Source organism: Emys orbicularis, chromosome 6, assembly GCF_028017835.1.
Source record: "Emys orbicularis isolate rEmyOrb1 chromosome 6, rEmyOrb1.hap1, whole genome shotgun sequence".
NCBI classification, from domain to species: Eukaryota; Metazoa; Chordata; order Testudines; family Emydidae; genus Emys; species Emys orbicularis.
The window spans coordinates 6,050,110-6,070,396 of record NC_088688.1 but is presented as its reverse complement, the minus strand read 5'-3'; the positions used below and the strand labels follow the sequence as shown (position 1 = coordinate 6,070,396).

At 42.8% G+C, this 20,287-nt stretch overlaps 1 protein-coding gene across 1 annotated transcript in view; it reads right to left on the bottom strand.

Moving 5' to 3' along the window:
• Positions 1-20,287, bottom strand: part of KIAA1328 (KIAA1328 ortholog) — a 256,881-nt gene that overhangs the window by 79,540 nt on the left and 157,054 nt on the right. The window contains 1 exon segment of the mRNA XM_065406501.1: positions 336-1,018. Coding sequence (XP_065262573.1) covers positions 336-1,018 — 683 coding nt within the window.

Genomic DNA, 20,287 nt, shown 5'->3' with positions numbered 1-20,287 from the left:
TGGCACCTTCTATGATGCTGTTCCTACACCTTGAACTCCTTGTTCTAGTCTTCTAATGCACTCTCTCCTCTTTCAAATCCCTCCTCAAAGATAATTTCTTCTATCAATTTCCCTATCTTATTCTAGGCCAACAGTCCTCACACTCTTCTTTACCTTAACTGTTGTCCCATGTCTAGTCTCGTGGTTATAGTATTGTCTAGTTTAAATTCCAAGTTCTTCAAGGCACAAAGGAGGTATTACTCTGTGTTTCTCAATGCTCCATGTAAGTGTTAGGTACCACAGAAATTCCTTATACACTAACAATTATCCTCTATCTATAAACCTCACAAACTCACCTACTGTAATCCAGCCTGGATTGGTGTAGCTGTTGCTGCTTCAGAAGTAGTTTTGCTTCCTGTTTAGCAAGCAATTGCTGGAGACGTTCCTTTTCAACTTCCAGCTCCATTTTCTGCAGCAGAAGCTGCTGTCTTCTTTCCTCAGACAGCCTTTTACTACGCTCTGTTTCTTTTGATCCAGAGTCCACACTGTCATTCATCCCAGAAACTCGAGAAAGCCTAGAGTAATCACAGGTTTCATGAAGCGGCCCAGAATGTCTTTTGGGTACATGGCTGACCTTTTGGCTATCCTGAATGTTCTCCAAGCTTCCTGGCTGCATACAAGCCCAATGACTCATTTGGTGAGGACAAGTGTTCTGAAATTCACTCATTCTTTGGCCCACATCAGGAGCCATTTGTGTGTGGTATGGGTCCCTTTCCTTTGCTGACAGCATCATATTGTTACATTTTCTGTGCAAGCCATTTTCCACTGGACATTCATTCAGAACCTCCTGTTGGTTGTAGTGGGTTGTGGTCCCATGAGCATGATTATTTCTACAGTGCGGAGGTACTGAAAACAGGGCTGGACTTCCAGACTGTGATGCTTTATTGTTCTTGTATAATGTTTGTGGTCTAACTATACTTAAATAAGAACCATCCAGTTCCAAAGGTGGTAGCTGGCATGGACTCTTCTTGTTGGACACCTACAATAAGAGAAACAAGCTATCATCTTTCAAAATTTAACATAGAATGTTAAATTGTATTGTTCCTTAGCAAAATTTGCTTCTCTTCATCAGTTCACAGAGTAAAGTTGTCATACCAGTACTCGGAGATTTGATGCATTGTGCTGATGGACATCTAGCAAGACTCATATAATGTTTATCAAAAGGCAGAGATAAGCCTGCTATCAAATCTACATTTCAATCAGTCTACACAAGTACAATAAATATGAAACTACTGTCTGCAGGATCCTCAGCATAAACAAGTAGCTTCAGAGTACCATGTAGTTGTGAGTATCTAGGGTTACATAAAATCAACTTGAAGAGTGGCAAAAAACATTAAATGTTAATGTATGAAAATGTTTAATTTTGAATGCCGAGCCAAAAAATCCATTCAGCCACTATAAATACTCTTTGATTGGCCATTACACAGCAGGAGATTTGATGTAAAACATTTCACCTTGCGCTGAATGGGATATTACTTACCGCCGGAAATTTGATGAGAGTTTTTGAAATGTCTTTACAGAAACACAGATAAAAACCGACCACTTTCCGTTAAAATATGGTTCTACTTCAAAAGCTGTCATTTAAATAAAAAAACATGTTTAAATTCAGCTATAAATGTAAGTGATTTTTCAATTAAGTTGGGCAAGCGATTATACTCTGATAAAACTCTGCAGAAAGAAAGCAGTTGTAATTCACATTTGTCATCCCAATGAAAAGTGAACTCGTAGTGGGTGTGTTATATTCATGGCTATTATGTAAGGGACATCAAAATCCTGCTTATATCCTGGCGTATCCTTGCACTGCGGTTTGTCTCGGCAGTTAAGCATTTGTGTTGCTGTGCACATCAGAACAGCAGTGAATCACGCACTCAGAGCTCTTTTCCTAGATGTGTGCGTTAATTTCAGTAACATATTGCATTTAAACTCTGTTTCGGCCCTCAGGCTCTTTGTCAAAGATTTAATTGTGTTTAATTGCAGAAGCCAGGTTTGTTAAAGATAAACAAACCACTTTAGCAGCAGCAAGCAAGCTGAAATTTGGTGGTCACTGATGGACAGAAAATTACAATTTGTATTCTTGTAACACACACAATGGATTAGCTGCTGTCCATATGCACTGGGAGACAATCTCTGCCCCAAAGAGCTTAGATTTAAGAATGTAAGCAACATACAAAGAGATGAAGAGGAATCTAATCCAACTATGTACAGTTTTTGTATGCATTATTTACATTCTTTATATAAACCAACATATCAACTCTATTTGACTGCCCCTCAGCTCCTTCATATTGAGTTTCTTGTAGGCCTCACAGAAAATAAAATAATGTAGATTATCCCCTAAATACTGATATTTGATTATTTTCAGTTTTCTTTTTACAAAAATTTACTCTTCACCGTATGGTTGAAAGCCGCACATGCCATGTTTTGCCCCATAAAACCCAATGAATTGGAGGCATCTGCATTAGTGTCAGCACTAAATGTGCAAGAAAAGTCTGATGCTACGACTGGGTGAAAAGTGCAGGACATTAAAATATTTCAGAAGTCAGAGGGGCCGGCAGGGCAACCTACCAGAATTCAACATGCTGCCAGAAGGCAATCAGGAGTTGTTCGTTATTATTTGTTTGGTGCCATCGCTGTGCATGATGATTTTACAGACAAATAAAAACACACTCCCATGTCCCAAGGACATAAGAACGGCTGTACTGGGTTAGACCAAAGGTCCATCTAGCCCAGTATCCTGTCTACTGACAGTGGCCAATGCCAAGTGCCCCAGAGGGAGTGAACCCAACAGGCAATGATCAAGTGATCTCTCTCCTGCCATCCATCTCCACCCTCTGACAAACAGAGGCTAGGGACACCATTCCTTACCCATCCTGGCTAATATCCATTAACGGACTTAACCTCCATGAATTTATCCAGTTCTCTTTTAAATGCTGTTATAGTCCTAGCCTTCACAACCTCCTCAGGCAAGGAGTTCCACAAGCTGAATGTGTGCTTCCTTTTATTTGTTTTAAACCTGCTGCCCATTAATTTCATTTGGTGGCCCCTAGTTCTTGTATTATGGGAACAAGTAAATAACTTTTCCTTATTTACTTTCTCTACATCACTCATGATTTTATATACCTCTATCATATCCCCCCTTAGTCTCCTCTTTTCCAAGCTGAAAAGTCCTTTATAATCTAAATTAGACACCACACAGAAAAGGATTTCTGGCAACAAATAAAAGATGGGGTGCAAGATGTTAAGGGATATAAGAGAAAAGACCATAAAATAATCCTGTAACTACGTTACACATCTGTTCATGGGAAATTCCGCGCAATTGCGGCGCAGCAGAAAAATGCGCCCCCACCCCAGCAGATTCCCTTTGCTTCCTTGCAGAAAATGGAGAAGCAAAGAGAAGCTGCACCAGTACTCACTCACCCCCTCCCCAGCAGCTGGACAGCTCGGACACATCTGTTTGGGAAGCTGTAGGGGGGAAGAGGTAAATCCCTGGTGGGAGGGGGGGTCTGGGGAGGCCCTGGCCACCCAGGGACGTTAGTCCCAGCTGGGGGGGTGGGAGATGGAGAACTCCCTCCCTCTTCCATCTGGGGCTGGGTCAGATCAAGCCCCAGAAACTTCCCCTGGCTGCAGGAAGCTCTGCACTGCGAGGGGGGCTGTTGAGTGTGGAGAGGTCTGAATACACAGGGGTTGGGCAGACAGGTGGAGCAGCTCCTTGTACAGTGACCCCTCCCCCCACCCACCCGGAATCCCCCCCACTGAGCCCCCTCCACATCAGGAGTCCCCTGCACACAGAAGTCCCCACTGAGCCCCCCAAACCTCACCCTGCTGAGCCTCACCCTCTGCATCAGGAGCCCCCCACATCCAGACCCCCACCCACTGAGCTCCAACCAGCTGCACCCTGACCCCCCCACTCCACCAAGCCCCACTCCTACAGCCCTCCCCACTGAGCCCTAACCACCTTCACCTGGACTCCCCTGCAGAGTCCCATTCCCCCTGCACCCCAAACCCCTCACCAACCCACTGTGCATCCAGATTCCGCCCTGGACCCAGACCCCGCACCAAGCTGCCCACACCCAGATGGTGCCACACCGAACCTTGGTACTCTTGAGGGAATTCTCCACCAAAAAATTAAAATTCTGCAAAGTTCTGTATATTTTAATTGTCAAAATAACACAAACACAATAACAATATAATCACACCATTTTCAATTATTTTGGTAATTTATTTCAAAATACTTGTCAGCAAATCATTTAAAATGGTATGATAATATTGTGTTATTTTGACAAATAAAACATGGAGAATTTTGCAGAATTTTAAAATATTGTGCACCGAATATTTAATTTTTTGGCATAGAATTCCCTCAGGAGTAACATCTCACTTCTCACCTTACCGAGTTTAGGGCACTCTTGGGGAAAAAGGACTGCAAGTTGGGTTGGTTCCCAAACTCCTCAGGACCAGGGCTGGGAGCGCATGCAGTTGCTCTCAAACAATCCCCCTGGCCATAGCTCTGAGGTTTTGATGAACCATATCCAACCCTCCTTAAGTCTTTAAGCCAAGTGGAAAAGGAAAAAAATAGGAGATCCCTAAAAATAAAATCCCTAAGAGTTCCTTATTTTACCAGTTTGTTTTATTGACTAAAGGGACCAAAGTTTGTTAAGAAATCTCAGCACATGAACAGGGATGGTATAAAATAATTGCCAGGAGCAGATTTAAGGATAAAGGCCCACACTGCAAATTAACTTCGTGACTGAGACTCGATTAAAAGTCCCTCGAGGCCCTAAAAGGGAGGTCCCAGTTAGCATTTGTTGACCCTGGTCACCATTAAATCTGCCCTGATGGTCTCAGAAATAGCACTGACATTTAAATACTTCATAACAAGCCAGAGAAACTTTACCGTTATTTCACAGTTACCATATGCTTGCGGGGGGCGGGGGATTCTCATTAATATCACGGAATGCAAGTAGTGTTTTTTAATTTCTCTAGAGGACAGAGGTTATAGTATTAGGTGGAAGTCTCGGTTCCAGTTTCACATGGCTTTAAAGGCCACTCAAGGTCAACCCTGTAAGATAAATTAACTAATTTTGGGTGGGATGGGCAGGGGGAATCAAGCAACAACTTGGCAAGTTATGTTATTTTCTGTTAATGCTTAAATTGAAAACTATAGCAGAATGGCACCAACCATTTAAAAATTAGAGTGACATCCACACCTGAGTTGGATTATCAGGGCAGGGCACACTATGAACAGCCTGTGATGGGCAGGACAAGGTGGCAAAGGGAAAGAGGAAGAGAATTCTAAGACACACTCACTACTGCATTGTGAACATGAGGAATTAGGTACTTTTATTAGATGAGTTTAAAACAGATATTGCCTGTGGAAGTCATGGCAGCCACACTGGGCTGTGATGGAACAGATGTGCTTCCCCATTTCGGGAGCTCTCCCGTTCTTTCTGTATGTTATTTAATGACATACCTTCCCTTAGCTAAAATGTAAACAAACAAAAGATAAACTGCTGCTTGTGATATATGGAGTTAATATGATTTTATCCAATGTGAAACTGCCACACAGAAATAAATATACACTAAAATCAGTTCACATAATTTTGTAAGAGCTAGAACGGAAAACGTGCGGAAGCACTATGAATCTCTTACTGTAATCCTTGTAATTTCTGCTGAGGGAGTCAGAATAAAGTATAAACAAATACTGAGCCCTACATATCACACACACACACACACACACGTTTCAGCTTACTCAAACAGTCTGCAATTTCTACAAAATTCTCTTAAAAACAAGTTGTGGATGTGCTCTACAGTAGCAATATACACACTGATACAGTGGGCATATTGTTATTTATGTTGTTTATGTGAAACAAGTAACATAAAAACAGATCTTACAGTCCCTATGTAAGTCAAATCTCCATTGACTTCAATGGGAGTTTTTTCCTATGTAAAACAGTATATTTTCCCCAAAGTAACTATTCTAGCGGTTTTATGATTGAAGAACAAACTAGTACCATCTATATATTTATACAGGTGAAATCCTGGACCCATCGACTTCCCCCAAAACTCCAATCGACTTCAATTTCACCTACAGTGCCTGTCTTTAATGAAATTAATCAATATGATACATTAGAAGACAAAGAAAAGAAACACACGGTGGGATATAATCATTACAGACTGTATCCTAAGCATGACTCCATAGGTGGGTTTTTAAAAGTTTTTTGAAATAGACAGAGGAGACTATTAATTGGGTAGAGTATGCAGAAAGGTGAAATGGACAGGTTACTAACCATGTGTAGTAACTATTGTTCTTCAAGATGTGTGCCCCTATTGGTGCTCCACTTCAGGTGTGCATGCGCCCCATGTACCTTCAATCAGAGATTTTCATTAGCTGTGTCCGTTCAACCTGCGAATGTGCCCTACACATCCTTGTGCCTTGCACTGAGGCTATGCAGGACTGTGCGGGTGAACTGCACTCAGTTTCTTCTCTATCGCTAAGTCCAACTAAGGAAACTCTGAAGCAGAGGGGCAAGAGGGTGGGTAGTTGAGTACTCATAGTGACCCACATCTCCAAGACCTACTGCACAAGGTGAGTAACCTTTCCTTCTTCAAGCAGTGTCCCTATGGGCACTCAATTTCACGTGACTTCTGAGCAGTATCCCCAGGAGGAGGTTGCTTCGGTATAGAGTCTAGTACAGAAGACAGAGCTGCTCACTGCTGTCTCAGATTTAGGGGCACAGACCAAGGAAAAGTGTTTGAAGAAAGTATGTATTGGAGACCACACAGCAGTCCTGCAGATTTCAGGTACTACTGTGTCCTTAATCATAAAATCATAGAATATTAGGGTTGGAAGAGACCTCAGGTGATCATTTAGTCCAATCCCCTGCTCAAAGCAGGACCAACACCAACTAAGACCAATTTAAGTAAGGCCATAGAAGTTGACTGTGACCTCATAGAGACAGCCAGAATCCTAGCAGGAGGCTAGGATTGTGTTGGCAATCTCACAGCAAGCGATAACACATCTCGAAATCCACCTTGATAGTCTCTGGGTAGAAATAGCGGACCCATTATATCTGTCTGCAATGAAGACAAATAACCTAGGAGACTTCCAGAACAGTTTGGTCCTATCTGTCATCTTAAGTATGGAAGGAAGCTTCCCATCCCAAGTTGCGTGGTGTTGGGGGAAATAAACCAGGTAACTGTATGGTCTGGTTCAGATGAAACTCGAATGATACCTGACACATTCCCTGGACAGTCTGGACTGTTGAACAGCTGTCTCCCCTTAATTCTCTAGTCTGGGGTGCCTTTTACACTGCTATGCTGTCAGAACATCCACTCCTGGCCTGCTCACACAGACTTCAGCCACCTTTTGGAGATATGAAGGGCCTGTATTACACATTTTCCCCAGCCCTCTGATTCTAAAAGTGATGAACAAGATCAGGCAGGACAAGGACAAGGTTATCCAGATAGTGCCTATGTGGCCAAGACAGGTGTGGTATCCTTACCTGTTTCAATTGTCTCCTTGTTCCATGCTTCCCTCATCTTCACTCTCAAGTGCTTCATCCCAACATAAAGATTCTTCTCCTCAAGATATGAGTCCTCGATGGTTTGTGGGCATAGAGTTTATCTGTTCAGTAGAGGTGTCCCGCACTGAACAGGACTCTGCAGTGTTACGAGTGGACAAGAACACTACTTCAAGCAGTTTATAACTGAAAGCTCTGATATTCCACTGCACTCCATTGTGACAGGGCATCGTCCTGTTCCCGACTCTTGCAAGGTGGTGTCACTGTTTCAGGATTTGCCAGCCCCCCCCCACCGAATCCAAGATCACCTCATTAATTGAAAGAGTGACTCTGATCGATGTTGCCAATTGAAGCGTATCCAATAACTTGTGTTGCAATTCCTTGACCTCTTTGAGTGGTATCTTAAAGGAGTCTGCCATGCACTTGATGTGGTCTTGGAATTGCTTAACGTCATCAGCCATAGACAGTGGAAGAGGCATTCCTGCTTCATCAGGAATGATGAGAAGGTAATGGTTTGAGAAGTAGTCTCCTCATCTGCTCTAGCTTCCTGTTCCTCAAATGTCTCCCCCTGCTGGGGAATGGTCTGAGGTGGTAGAGACTGTCTCCCCCCTTATCCTTGTCGGCTAGGTTCGGAGCTCTTGACCATTGCTGTTGGTAAGCAGCCAGGGAATCCCAATATGACCATTCCAGGGGGAGGGTCCATACAGGGAAGGGGTGGCACCCAGGGTTGCTCTCACCACTTGTGATGTCTTGTTCTGGATTCCTCTCTATCTCTGTGGCCCACACAGAAAGGATTCCTATAAGGGTGGTTAGGAGAGGCTGAATGGAAGTCCCCTTCCCCCTCCTCCTCAAAGAGCAGTGGAGAAGCCCCAGTTGATAATGGTGGTGAATTGGGTGGTACCAGTGATAAATGAGAGTCCAGAGACTGAACTACTCTCAGTACCAAGGGATCCTTGATGCCCATGATCAATGGAGACTGCGGTTCCTCCGCGACAGTTAAGTCCTTTGAGTACTGAATGGCATGTCGGTACCAATGGGATAACTTGTCTGGAAGTAGATGGTACTGAGGGTTAGAAGGCTCCAAGGAGGATGCCAGACATAGATGTTTCAATTTATATGGTACCAGTGGTAGGGGTGCATCTGATAGGGACCTGTTTGGAGGAATGTCCCTCCTTGCCGTCCCTGTCATGCTTGGTCCATCCTGAGGCTCGCTCAGAGCCGTGTTTGCTCTTGGAGGAGCTTCTTGGTTTTCTCTTGGAGGAGCTTCTGGTCCTGGCGGTACTGGAGGAACCTTCAGCCTCCACAGTATTGGATCTAGAAGTCGACAATTTTGAGACCATTGACTTAGCGGGAGACCAAGGTCTTTATGGAGCAGACTCCTTACGAGGTGAGTCAGAGACCCTCTTCTCGGGTCTTTTAAAGGACTATGAAGCCTTCTCCTTCTTGGGGGAGTATTGGGCCAATAGATCTGCCCAGCAATTGGTGTACTCTGATGAGCATTCGATCATCAGACGCCTCAACTTGATCTCTCAGTTCTCTCTGAACCTAGATTTCAGGGCTAAACAGAAGTTACACTCCTGGGGGATGTGCAACTCTCCTAGGCAACGGAGGCCCTTGAAGTGGTCAACAATAACCGGGATAGACTCGTGGCAAGTGAGACAACGTTTGAAGCCTGGAGAGCCAGGAATGCTCTCCCAAGGAAGGCAAGTCTCCCTGATGGGAGAAGCAGGGGGGAGGCATTCCTATCACTAAAAACTAAACTAACTAACAACTTATTAAGATAAACTAACACTAAGGAAAAGATTCTAATAGGACAAGGCACGCTGGAAGCAGACAGGCTACAGGTCCATCTCAGGGCAAGGCAGTGGAGAAGGAAGTGGGGCCGATTCGTCTGCACAGCCTTAGACAGCCTTGGTGCGGGGCATGAGGATGTGTAGGGCACATGTTCGGGCCGAATGGACACTACTAACAAAAATCTCCAATCGAAGGCATATGCACACCTGAAGTGGAGCACCCATAGGGATACTACTTGAAGATGAAGAGAACCTTACAGACAGCCAAAACGAGTGCTGCTACGCAGGATGGTAGCTTGAAGAGTGCCACTGGCACACATTACTAACATAACTGACATACACTTTACATACAGATTCTGAAACTGGAATGAAATTAACAAGTACACTGCTGAAGTGCAAACCAGAAGAGACTCCAGCTCATACTCCACTCTCTCAGCTGTGCCAACTCTGCAGTGCTAGCAGGGATGAAAAGTAATAAACACTTATTTTTGTCACTAAAACAGAAATTATTCTAAACACGCCTCAGAAAACAGGTGTGGGGAAGAAACTGGTGCCATTTTAACAGTCTCTTTTTTAACTACAGACACAGTTTAACTACGGTATAAAGTCTTGTAAAGGAACTACTCTCTGAAATCGTTATTAAGAAAGAATTTCCCTAGAAGAATGTACAAAATGAAAGTTTTGAAATAAATGAGTAAGATCTACTGAAGTCCAGCTTTACCGTTTCTTTTCTTTTTATTGCACAATCTTTTATTAAAATCTCCATTACAAAAAGTCTAAGATGAATCATTATAAAGTGCTTTGATCGTATGATGATTGTCTGCATTAATACCTAGGATAGATAAGGGAGATAACTTAAAAGGTTAGTTGCCTATTTTCCTAGCTGGAGATAAGGTGCTGTGTTCCTCATGAATGATGGATGATTACAATTGCTATATTCAAGTGCATAATACAAATGGTCCATATTCAAAGAAATGATGTGTAGATGCTAGGAGGGCTGCATTTTTCATGTGTAATCCTATTGAACTCAGTGGGACTGCACAGGTGGGACTGAGACACAAATTGGCCACAAAGGTAGAGCTATGGATAGGCAATGATATATGACTGCAAAAGAACACCTCTGATGGTTTGTGGAACCCATCTATGTATGAATTCTAATTTGATTTCTTGAACTCTCTATGTATATGCCTTTTGGCTATCTTTTGCTGGAATCTTGCATCATACTGCTTGTGTTAAAGGGGCACTGGTACCGGGGTGTCTGCCTCTGAAGGAGACTGTCATTAAAGACCATCAACAACGGAATGGGACTTGCCTTGGTAGAACAATGTTAGGTAAAACCAGTTTCCCAAGTCTGGACTCCAGGTGGATGGTAACCGAACTGCAGAGCAACTGACGGAAGACCTTGATCAACTGGGGGGTAGGAGGGATGGTGACTTGAGGCTGATCAGAAGGATCCACAGCAGTGGGAACTGGAAGTTATAAAAGGCTGAGGGCTGGTCAGAGAGCAGCTTTCTCTCAACAACCAGAACAAGAAGAGAAAACTGAACTGGAGGAATGTGATCCAGCAGAGGAGACCTGGGAACCCCAGAAGACACCAACCAAGACCCAAAAAACCCACTCAAGAGTGGTGAGAACTCTGATGGAGAGAACTGTGTATAGCTGTTTCATTATTTTGCATGGATCTGTACATCTCTTGTGCTGTCTAAAATAAAGAGTGATTGGTATAGAAATTCTTTTGTAAAAAGTCTGTCTTATTGGCTTCAACTATCCCATGTCCTTGAAGGGTTAAACTATAAACCAGAGTACCCATGCAGATGGAGCTCTTGGGAAGTCATTGAGGAGTCTTGGGAGGTTCTGCACTGGTCTTGGGGCCTAGGTCAGCTTGACTGCAGGGTCTCACTTCTGAGAAGTGGTACCAGAGAGACAGTCTAGGCCTAGAGGTCAAAGAAAACACCCATGACTGGAACCTATGCAGAGCCAGACAGAAGGGAGTTTAAAAGCACATGGATCCAATATGTGTATCCAAACAGCAGCCTGGTGAATGTCCAGCAAGGGGGAGCTTGACTAGGTCTGTGACTATACATGTTCTATTTAAGCTACAACAAAAATATGCTGCAATTAACTTTGTTAGTTCTCTTTGCTAGCAGTGTTTGTACTGGAAAATCAGATGCACAAAAACCTGGACTCACAATGGCATTTGAGCCTTTGCTGGCAGGCTCCTTTAGCATTCATCGTTATTCACAACAAACATACTGCCCTCTCTCTAGCTTTGCAAGTACTGTATGCAACTAGTCTTCTCAAAAATGACATTATTGTTCTAAATGAGCCAACTGTCCTTAAGCTCGCTATTAAAGCAGTCATCAATAATACAGTGGTCCAAGAAAAAATAATACAAAACCAGGATTGAGAGCTAAAGATCCTTTTAAATTCAGTCTCTGAAGATATTGTGAGTAGAGTGCCTATTAAGCCACAATGCTAGCAATACAGGGCAATGTGATGTCTGACCATTAAAATTAAGCAAACATGTTTGCTTTGCAAAACACAACCATACAGAACCTGCTTGCATAATGGAAAATATGCCACCACACTAATCTTGACAGCACCAGGTCTAACTATTAACATTCAATGTGCTGCCAACATTATAAAAACAGAAAATCACAATCTTCTGACTTCAATTTTTTACTCCTGCCCTTTATTTTACTGAGGAATCAGTAGTTCAAGACCTAGATAAATATTTCAAAAACTATACTATTTGTGAGCAGAGCAGGTCACTACCATTTCCCAGTGCATTTGGAGTTCATGTGAAATAAGGGCAGCAGAACGATGAGCTGCATTTTTAACATAGGCATACACAGAATAGTTGTCTAGCTATAGAGAATGCGTAATGCAACATCTGCACTGTATGCTTTGCCAAAGCCCCATCCCAAATAAATGTAATGCATTTTCCCTAGTGCAATTAACTCTCAGACTCTGGCAGGTTTTGCTAGAAGATCATCAAGGTAGATTACCTTCCAGCATATGAACTAAATACTTACAGGTGTTATATCATCAGTTATTACTTACAAACTTCTGCATTTAACAAGACATCCAGGCAAATGAATGATCTAATTTATGAATTATTTATAAGAATTTCACAGCATGCTCCTGGCGTCATCCATGGCCTTTTCCAGGTCATATGACACCAATTAGAGCTGAATTTTAAATTATTCAATAACCTGAACTCTCTTGTCATTTAACATATAGATATCAATGCAGTAAACAAGTTAAGTCTAATGGGCCCTGGAGGTTTGCGTTCCTCCGCCCATCAGCAGCAGGGGCTTTGTGCTATTGCCGGAATAGAAAATAATAGAATGCAGCAGTCAAAAACATTTGCAAGGTTTTAATAAGTTCTTTTGGCTCCCTTAGGGATTTTAGCATAATTTACAAGCGCTGAATCTAAAACACATTAAAGTCCTTAGCAATGTGCTTTTAAACAAAATTAGGACAGACCAAAAAAAGTGGGTCTGTGACACTGACAATACAGAATAGGTCCCTAATTTGAACTGTAGTAAAACAGATAGTAGGTTGGATATGCTATTCACCACCTATTATCTTTTCCCTCTCTTACCTGGTATTCAAAACTAGCCCCAGAAGCAACCTATCTTTAAAGGTAAGACTATGGGGAGAAAGGGAAGAGTTCATATGATAACCATTAGTAAAGACATATACTTGACACTCCTCAGTCACTGACTATGACAGGAAGAGGAACCATTGCCCCATGCATGGGCTTCCTTTTGCACCTGTTCAAAGACTGCATTTTAATTGCACTTCAAGGATTTACATGCTTCCTGAGGTTCAAAGAGATAGCAGGAAGGACAGGTGGAGTGGGAAAGTCCTGTTGAAAATTAATCAGAATCTCGATGGTTATAGTTATTCAAATGAATGCCAGAATACAGAGTAATGATGGCTGTAACATGAGGATGTACCAAATAAGTGCAAACCCATCTATGCATAAAGGAGTAACCAAAGAAACTCTCTGGTTACTCCAGGGGAGATAGACCAACATATCTCACCTCTGTTCCATGGTGTTCCTAGCTCCACCCCAGCTGTAATTTCCCTTTTGGCCCCTGTTCATGAGTTATTCAATGGCACATGTGGCCGCGGGATAGGGTGGATTGGTATCTACCAGTATAGAAAAAGAAGAGCTGGAAAATCTCATAGAATATGTCCAAATAGTGAATCAAACTAGTTGTAAGGCATTTTGCTTTGGCTACCTTCCTAGGCCTGATTGCATCCATGTTCAAATCCTAGGCAGCATCTGATGATTGCACATTAAGCCCAGTAGCATGGAGCATGGGCAGCAAAATTTACTTTTCAGTAGATGGTAATGGTGTTAAATATGTGCAAATCTACTCCTGCAAGCTCACTTTTTTCATATTATCCTAAAAAAATAAAAAAACACATTTACACTTGGAATTTCAGATCTAGCATATTATGGGCTCCGGACCTTCTTACCTACTACTGGGCGCTTCAGAATTCAATCATAATTTGGTCCAAAGCTGTGCTCTCTGACCAAAACACAAGACAAAAGGGCAGATGCACCATGACCTCTCTAAATAGCCATTTTTACTGTGATTAAATAGAAACCAAACACCTCTGGGGATATGAGCAGACAGACGTTGCTGTGTGAAGGTTACTATTGCACTTGCCATTAAAACAGCAGTATTTGCCAGCACATACACATCTCAGTGATATCTGACATGAGTTTTCCCCAATGCAGAATTTTAAATGGCAACCACTGTACATTCAGAAAACCCACCTCGTCGAAAATTACAACTTGCTCCAAAAGGCAGGTGTCTCCCGCAGATTCCTTTGGATTTGGATACATGCTACAGACCGAGAGAGCTCTTTGCTGTGAATCAGAAGCTACCAGAAAGACGGAAGTCTTTTAAATAGCAACACGTGCACACACAGAAGGATTTTGTTTTAGAGAAACAGGTAAAAGTAGAAAGCTATTTAAATAAGAGAGAAATTCCACAAAGACAAAGCTGGAGAGAATCCCCCAGTTTAAAGAAAAAAATAAATAGGAAAGCTGTGCCCAAGTGAGTGCATTCTAGCAAAATGTCTTTGCAATAGAGCCAATCAGCATTTAGATTCGGTTAATGATCTTGTGTCTGGGAAATAATTCATAAAAAGTAAACAGCAGTTTTCATGTGGCTGCCCTTTTGATCTTACATTTGTAGGGAGTATCCTGAGGCTAGCTTTCGGCGCCCCTGTGGCTCCAGCTGATTGACCTCTATTCTGCTCCTCAAGTAGCGATTATGCCAAGGAATAACAACAAGAATTGCATGGAGGCAGACAGTTCAGTGTAATTCTGTTAAAGACAGGCTGACTCATTGTGCCAGTGTCAAAGAGTTTCACACAAGAAAAAGTAAAGCTTTTAAAGTGCACTTTTTATTTTGCAAAGATGCTAAAATACTTTGGAATGAGGATGGGACTAACTCATCAGAACTTGATTGCTAGGCAAAGGATAGTGTATGGGGGGGAAGGACCGTGCACAGCCCAGCCCTCTGTCCTTCTTGCTATCTCATTTTTTTATTTATTTAGCCCTCTGAGTATGGGCTAAGCAAAGGAAAAATGATAAAGCTCTTGCAACCAGTTAAATTGGAAACATGGTAGGTACTTCGCCTCCCTGTGGACTTTAAAGAAATGGTTACTGTGGTTCTTTGATACATGATACAGGCGTGTATTCCATTTAGGTGTGTGCGTACCCAGCTGGAGAATTTTGCCTAGCAGTACCCATAGGAGGCGGCGCTCACGCCTCGTGCTCATACAGCCAGGGGACGGGCTATGAGGCAGTGCTGCCCCGACTCCCCTCAGTTCCTTCCCACCAAACGCCCAGAGACTTGACTCCAGTGCAGAGGGGATATACGGTTAGGGTGACCAGATGGGGGAGGAGGGGTGCCCGCTGGCAGAGCAAAAAAAAAAAAAAAACAAACACCGATTTTATCGGAATGTCTGGTCACCCTATATACGGTGGGTCTTGGAATACATGTCTGCATCACATCTTGAAGAACCACACTTACAGTAAGTAACTGTTTCTTCTTCTTCTAGTAGATGTAGCCAGGTATTCCCCTGGGGTGACTCACAAGCAGAACACCACTCCTTGGTATGGGCTTCGCCTAAGCACAGCAAGCACCGCATCTGGGGATCGTTATTGGGGATCACTCCCCCATATAATGAACAATGTTTAAACCCCAGTGAGGTCATCACCAGGGAATTACTTAAACTACAGCTAACTAACACTAAATCGAACTAACACTATACAAGGGGTACTGATTAACTATATACAACTAGAAAAAAACTGCTAAGAAATAGAGAGGTTGTGAGGTTAGGAACGACACAGAGCTCTGACTCCAGCCATGGGTGGTAAGAAGGAACTGAGGGGTGCTGAGGCAGGGGGAGAGGCTATGAGCACGAGGCGCAAGCGTGGTCTCCTACGGGTGCTGCTAGGCAAAAATTCTCTGCACACACACCTACGCAGAATCCACAGCTGCATGCACTCGAAAAAGAAGTATATATGCTGTATTCCAGGAAAATGCTAATGGTTTTAATGCTCCGAAGTCTAAGTGACCAGGAACGTCTTCCTAAGATAAGAAGGGAGAAGGTAAAGGAGTGCCTGGAATCCAAAGTTGAACACTCCTGATGTGATACAAAACTGAAGACAGAATGCCAACTAAAAAACCCCAGTACTGTGATGACAGAAGCACAGGAAACATTTGCACACACTAGAAACTCTAAATAGTATAAGTGGATGTGTAGGTAGGAGGTGGTGAAGTGAGTTGTTGCAATGACGCTGCTCTGGATGAGTCTGAATGGCTAACAGGATAGCCTTTGCTGGATTGAGCTAGCAGAGTTCCACCACTGGTACACCCTTGGAGATGAAGACTCCAGAATTTAGCTCCTCCTCCAGTCTTTCCTTGTAAGTAGCTCATCAGTTAGTGCATACACCTATTTAATGAGACATTTGGCAGGCACTATGGCAATAGGAAACATTACATTACTTATCCAAATCAAGATTTTACTTCATGACTGATTTAAACAGGAAGAGAATGTATAAGTAATAGCTCCCGTTCAAAACTATCTACAAGCCTGTGAATGGAGCATGCAGACTTTTCTCTGGGGATGGCGGCATGTGCCTGTTTATTTTACGGGATGTAGGGTAACCTCTACTGCTGCATATACACACATAAAAATGCCAAGGTGTGTAAATATCTGAATGCACAAAACACATTTTCGATTGGCACTTCTTGATTATAATCAGTCCACAGCAGAGGCAGAAGCAGTCGCGAGATGTTTTAGACTGCATTGTGTATGCAGAATGCTGGATATTGCGACAACAGTATGAGCCAATATCAATAAGATTGATTAGCACGATGTGTATTTTGTGATGTCGCCTGAAAAAGTGACTGAGTGACTGGTGTACAGAGTGGTTTAAATGAATGGTTAGCAAGATCCAATACTCAAAGAGGATCACTGAAAAGAAAATCCATAACCTTAATTTACTTTATTTCTATAACCTGCACTGTGGGCTGACACTAGAAGTACAGGCATGATTAGGCAATGACCAGATTTGGCATCCCCATGGTAACACAGGCAGACGTAGGCACATTACCCCTGTGCCCAACCATCTTCTTAATATTGCACCGAAGGGGGTTGTATGTGGTCTCTGCCAAAAGCTAAGAACCAGCTGATTGTCATGGTTATTGTGAGATGTTTGTATTGGAAACAATTTTAGAGCTCTGTAATATGCAGGATATTATGCTCCAAATCTGTTGGGAGTGAAACCTAACACCTGAGGAGGGGGGTAATCTGCAAGCTGACCCAATCAACATGAAAACAATGAACATCTGTGGAGACCACCTATGTTTACTGCCTGGACTTGATGCAGGCCGGAGATTTACAAAGGCCAGTGAACCCCGGGAGAGTTCTCAGAACAGGGGCCCCCTGGGCTAAGAAACAATAGCGTGTGACTGTACATGAGAAGAAATGGCCCAAGTGGTTATCCATTACAGAGGAATGACTGTCAGCGGGAGTTGTCTCATGAACAGTGGATCCCAGCTCTCTGAATCGGACAAGCGCTGCAAGAACTAACCAGTAGTGAGAAATACCTTGCTACACAGGAAAGTAACTTGTTAAAACGTGTAGGCTATAGATTGTGGTTTTAACTGTAACCTTGGGTTTCCAAATCCTTATACTTGGTTTTATTTTAAACTTTACCTCAAACTCAATTAAATAAACTTCAGTCTGGTTTTACTAACAACCTAAGTGCCTTGTGCTAAGAAGAGTGTTGAACTGAGGTGAAACCAGTGAACTGGGGTCCACTGTTTCCATGGAGGCCAGGGATCGGTATACATTGCGGGTGATCAGAGGATAGAGAACTGAGCACTCGAGTGTAACAAAGTGGGGTGTGTAAACTGAGAGCCTGCAGAGGGAAAGAGCTGGGCTTGTGGAGCCCGGAGGGAGCACCAGTGCTGTCGGGAGCTGGTGGCTGGGGAGAGTTTCCCCTGGTGGGGCACGGACAGGGCTCCTCCCACTGTATGGTGGTAGTAATTCACCTTGGACTCCTTGGGTAACCATGAAAAGCATCACACCCATATTGCTCACTACTCACCTGCCACCAACCAACTGAACTCAACAATGCACCTGGCCCCTACTCTAAAATGGTGCCCGGTTTTAATTTTGTCATGTGTGACTAACGTCTCTAGTTCCCAGACACAGCTCAGGCACTGCAGTGCCACCTTTTGTTTCCATCTGTGGTCCAAAATCCTCTACACGGGCACATTTTGTGAGCATGTTGAAGGGGACAGCACAAAGGATTTGGCATGATGTAATTAGTTCAGGGACACAGACCTTTCAGAAGGCACCAGTGCCCATGACTCTTTTGGAAGCACGCACCAAAACTTCACAGTAAGAGAACAGTTAGGTACTAACTCGTTGGGCGTGTGAGAACTTTCTAAAGGCACAACTCGAGATGCAGCAACTTGGGTGGCTTTCTATCTATCTTTAAAGATGCCACTATGTTTTAGTACGGACTGAACTAATGTCCCAAGACTTGTTCTTAACACAGGTTGCCAAAGTCTGAAAAATCCATTCCTGAATTCAGAAGTTATTTCAGGCTAGATTTTAAATTGCATTTTAAATTATTTTTTATACCTTGTCACAAGAGTTGCACTGCAGCTGTTCTTGAGCTCAGGATTCAGTAGAGAATAATAATGCTTTGAGGAAGGGAATTTCAAAAGTGCTCCACACTGGTCTAATTCAGTTCCAATTGAAGTCAATGGTAAAACTCTGATTAACGCCATTGGGAGCAAAGTTAGACCACACTGCTGGGAGCAGTTGAAAAATTTCACCCTAAATTCCCATGCTGTCTCCCATATCCAGATCTCAAAGGGTTTTACAAACATTCATGAGTTTCGTCTCACAATACTGCTGTGAGATAAGGGGAGTTTTACCCCATTTTACAGATGGGAAAACTCAGACAGAAATAACAAGAGACTTCTCAAGATCATACATGAAGTCTGTAGCAGAGAAAGGGAATAACACCCTGGTCTCCCGATTCCCGACAAGTGACAGCTAAAGAAAGATGAAGGTGTGAGTGGCTAGAAGAACTGAGTGAGCAAGGAAGGAAGGAAAACCAACAGTTGCAGACCTCTAGAGAGCAAAAAGAACAGCAAACCAACTCTCATGTGTTCAGTCAGGTATTTAAAATGGGCTTGCTTTAATTAGCTAAAAATCTAATATAAATTATAACTGATTGTCTTGATCACAGAATATTCATATGAGGGGAGGTCGTGCAGCTGGCTATTTCCTGAGCAGACTTAAAGTAGAACAGATTCAGTTCTGCAAGACTGAACAGGAGTCCGTTTCCATGCTTCTCCTGAGATCGAAAAATGACTTGGCACCAGACTGTATGAGTGCAAGCCCCAGCTCGAAATACTTATGAAACAAGACAAACCTGTGGTGACTGTGAGTCAACTCATTAAAATCACTAAGGATTATTTAAAGTCCCAATGCCTGACATTCAGGTCCTTCATTAGTTTTTTTTTTTTTTTAATAATGACTTGGTAAAGAACTTACAGGCTCAAGCTGGAGATGGGGGGGTTTAACACCCCAGCTGATCATTAAGTGACCAGTAAAAGGGTTTCAGTGCTGCATGATATTTTTGGCATGACGTGTTAAATGTGATCAAATGGCAGCATTTCAGTGTCTATTCTTGAACTCTTCTTTCTGATGACAGAACAGTTGCGACGGTACAAGCCCAGCTTCCAGTCTGCATAATGACCAGAAGCAAACTAATCAGAGCTCTTGAATCAGTGTCTGTTTCATGATAGTAGATAAGATTAATAGTTTTGTGCTGATTTACCATTTCCTAGAGTAGCGTTAACACATTTACAGGGGAGGGATGTGTACTGTAAGAAGCATTCTTGGAAAAGGGCAAACCCAGAGTGTGGCTAACATAAGAACATAAGAATGGCCACAGTGGGTCAGACCAAAGGTACATCTAGCCCAGTATCCTGTCTTCCGACAGTGGCTAATGCCAGGTGCCCCAGAGGGAATGAACAGAGATAATACCATAAAAAAATCGGAGCCTTTGAGGAACTAGAGTCGCTGTGTAGCATTACATGTGTCAGAACATCGTAGGGTGCGTGGTTATTTTATGATAAGATTATCTAATGTTGATATCTCCCCAGAGTCACTGGTAATAAAAATATTGCCAAGTTACCAATTTTAATTACTGGATTTCTGAAGAAAATAGCATCAAATTCCGTGGGAAAAAGTCAACAATGTATAACCTGATTTTTCTGAAGGTGGCAAACACTTCAAAATCAAACTCGGGAACTGGAGAACTTTAAATATGAGGGTATGGAGTTCACCAGAGAGTTCTGAAATTGTTCACAC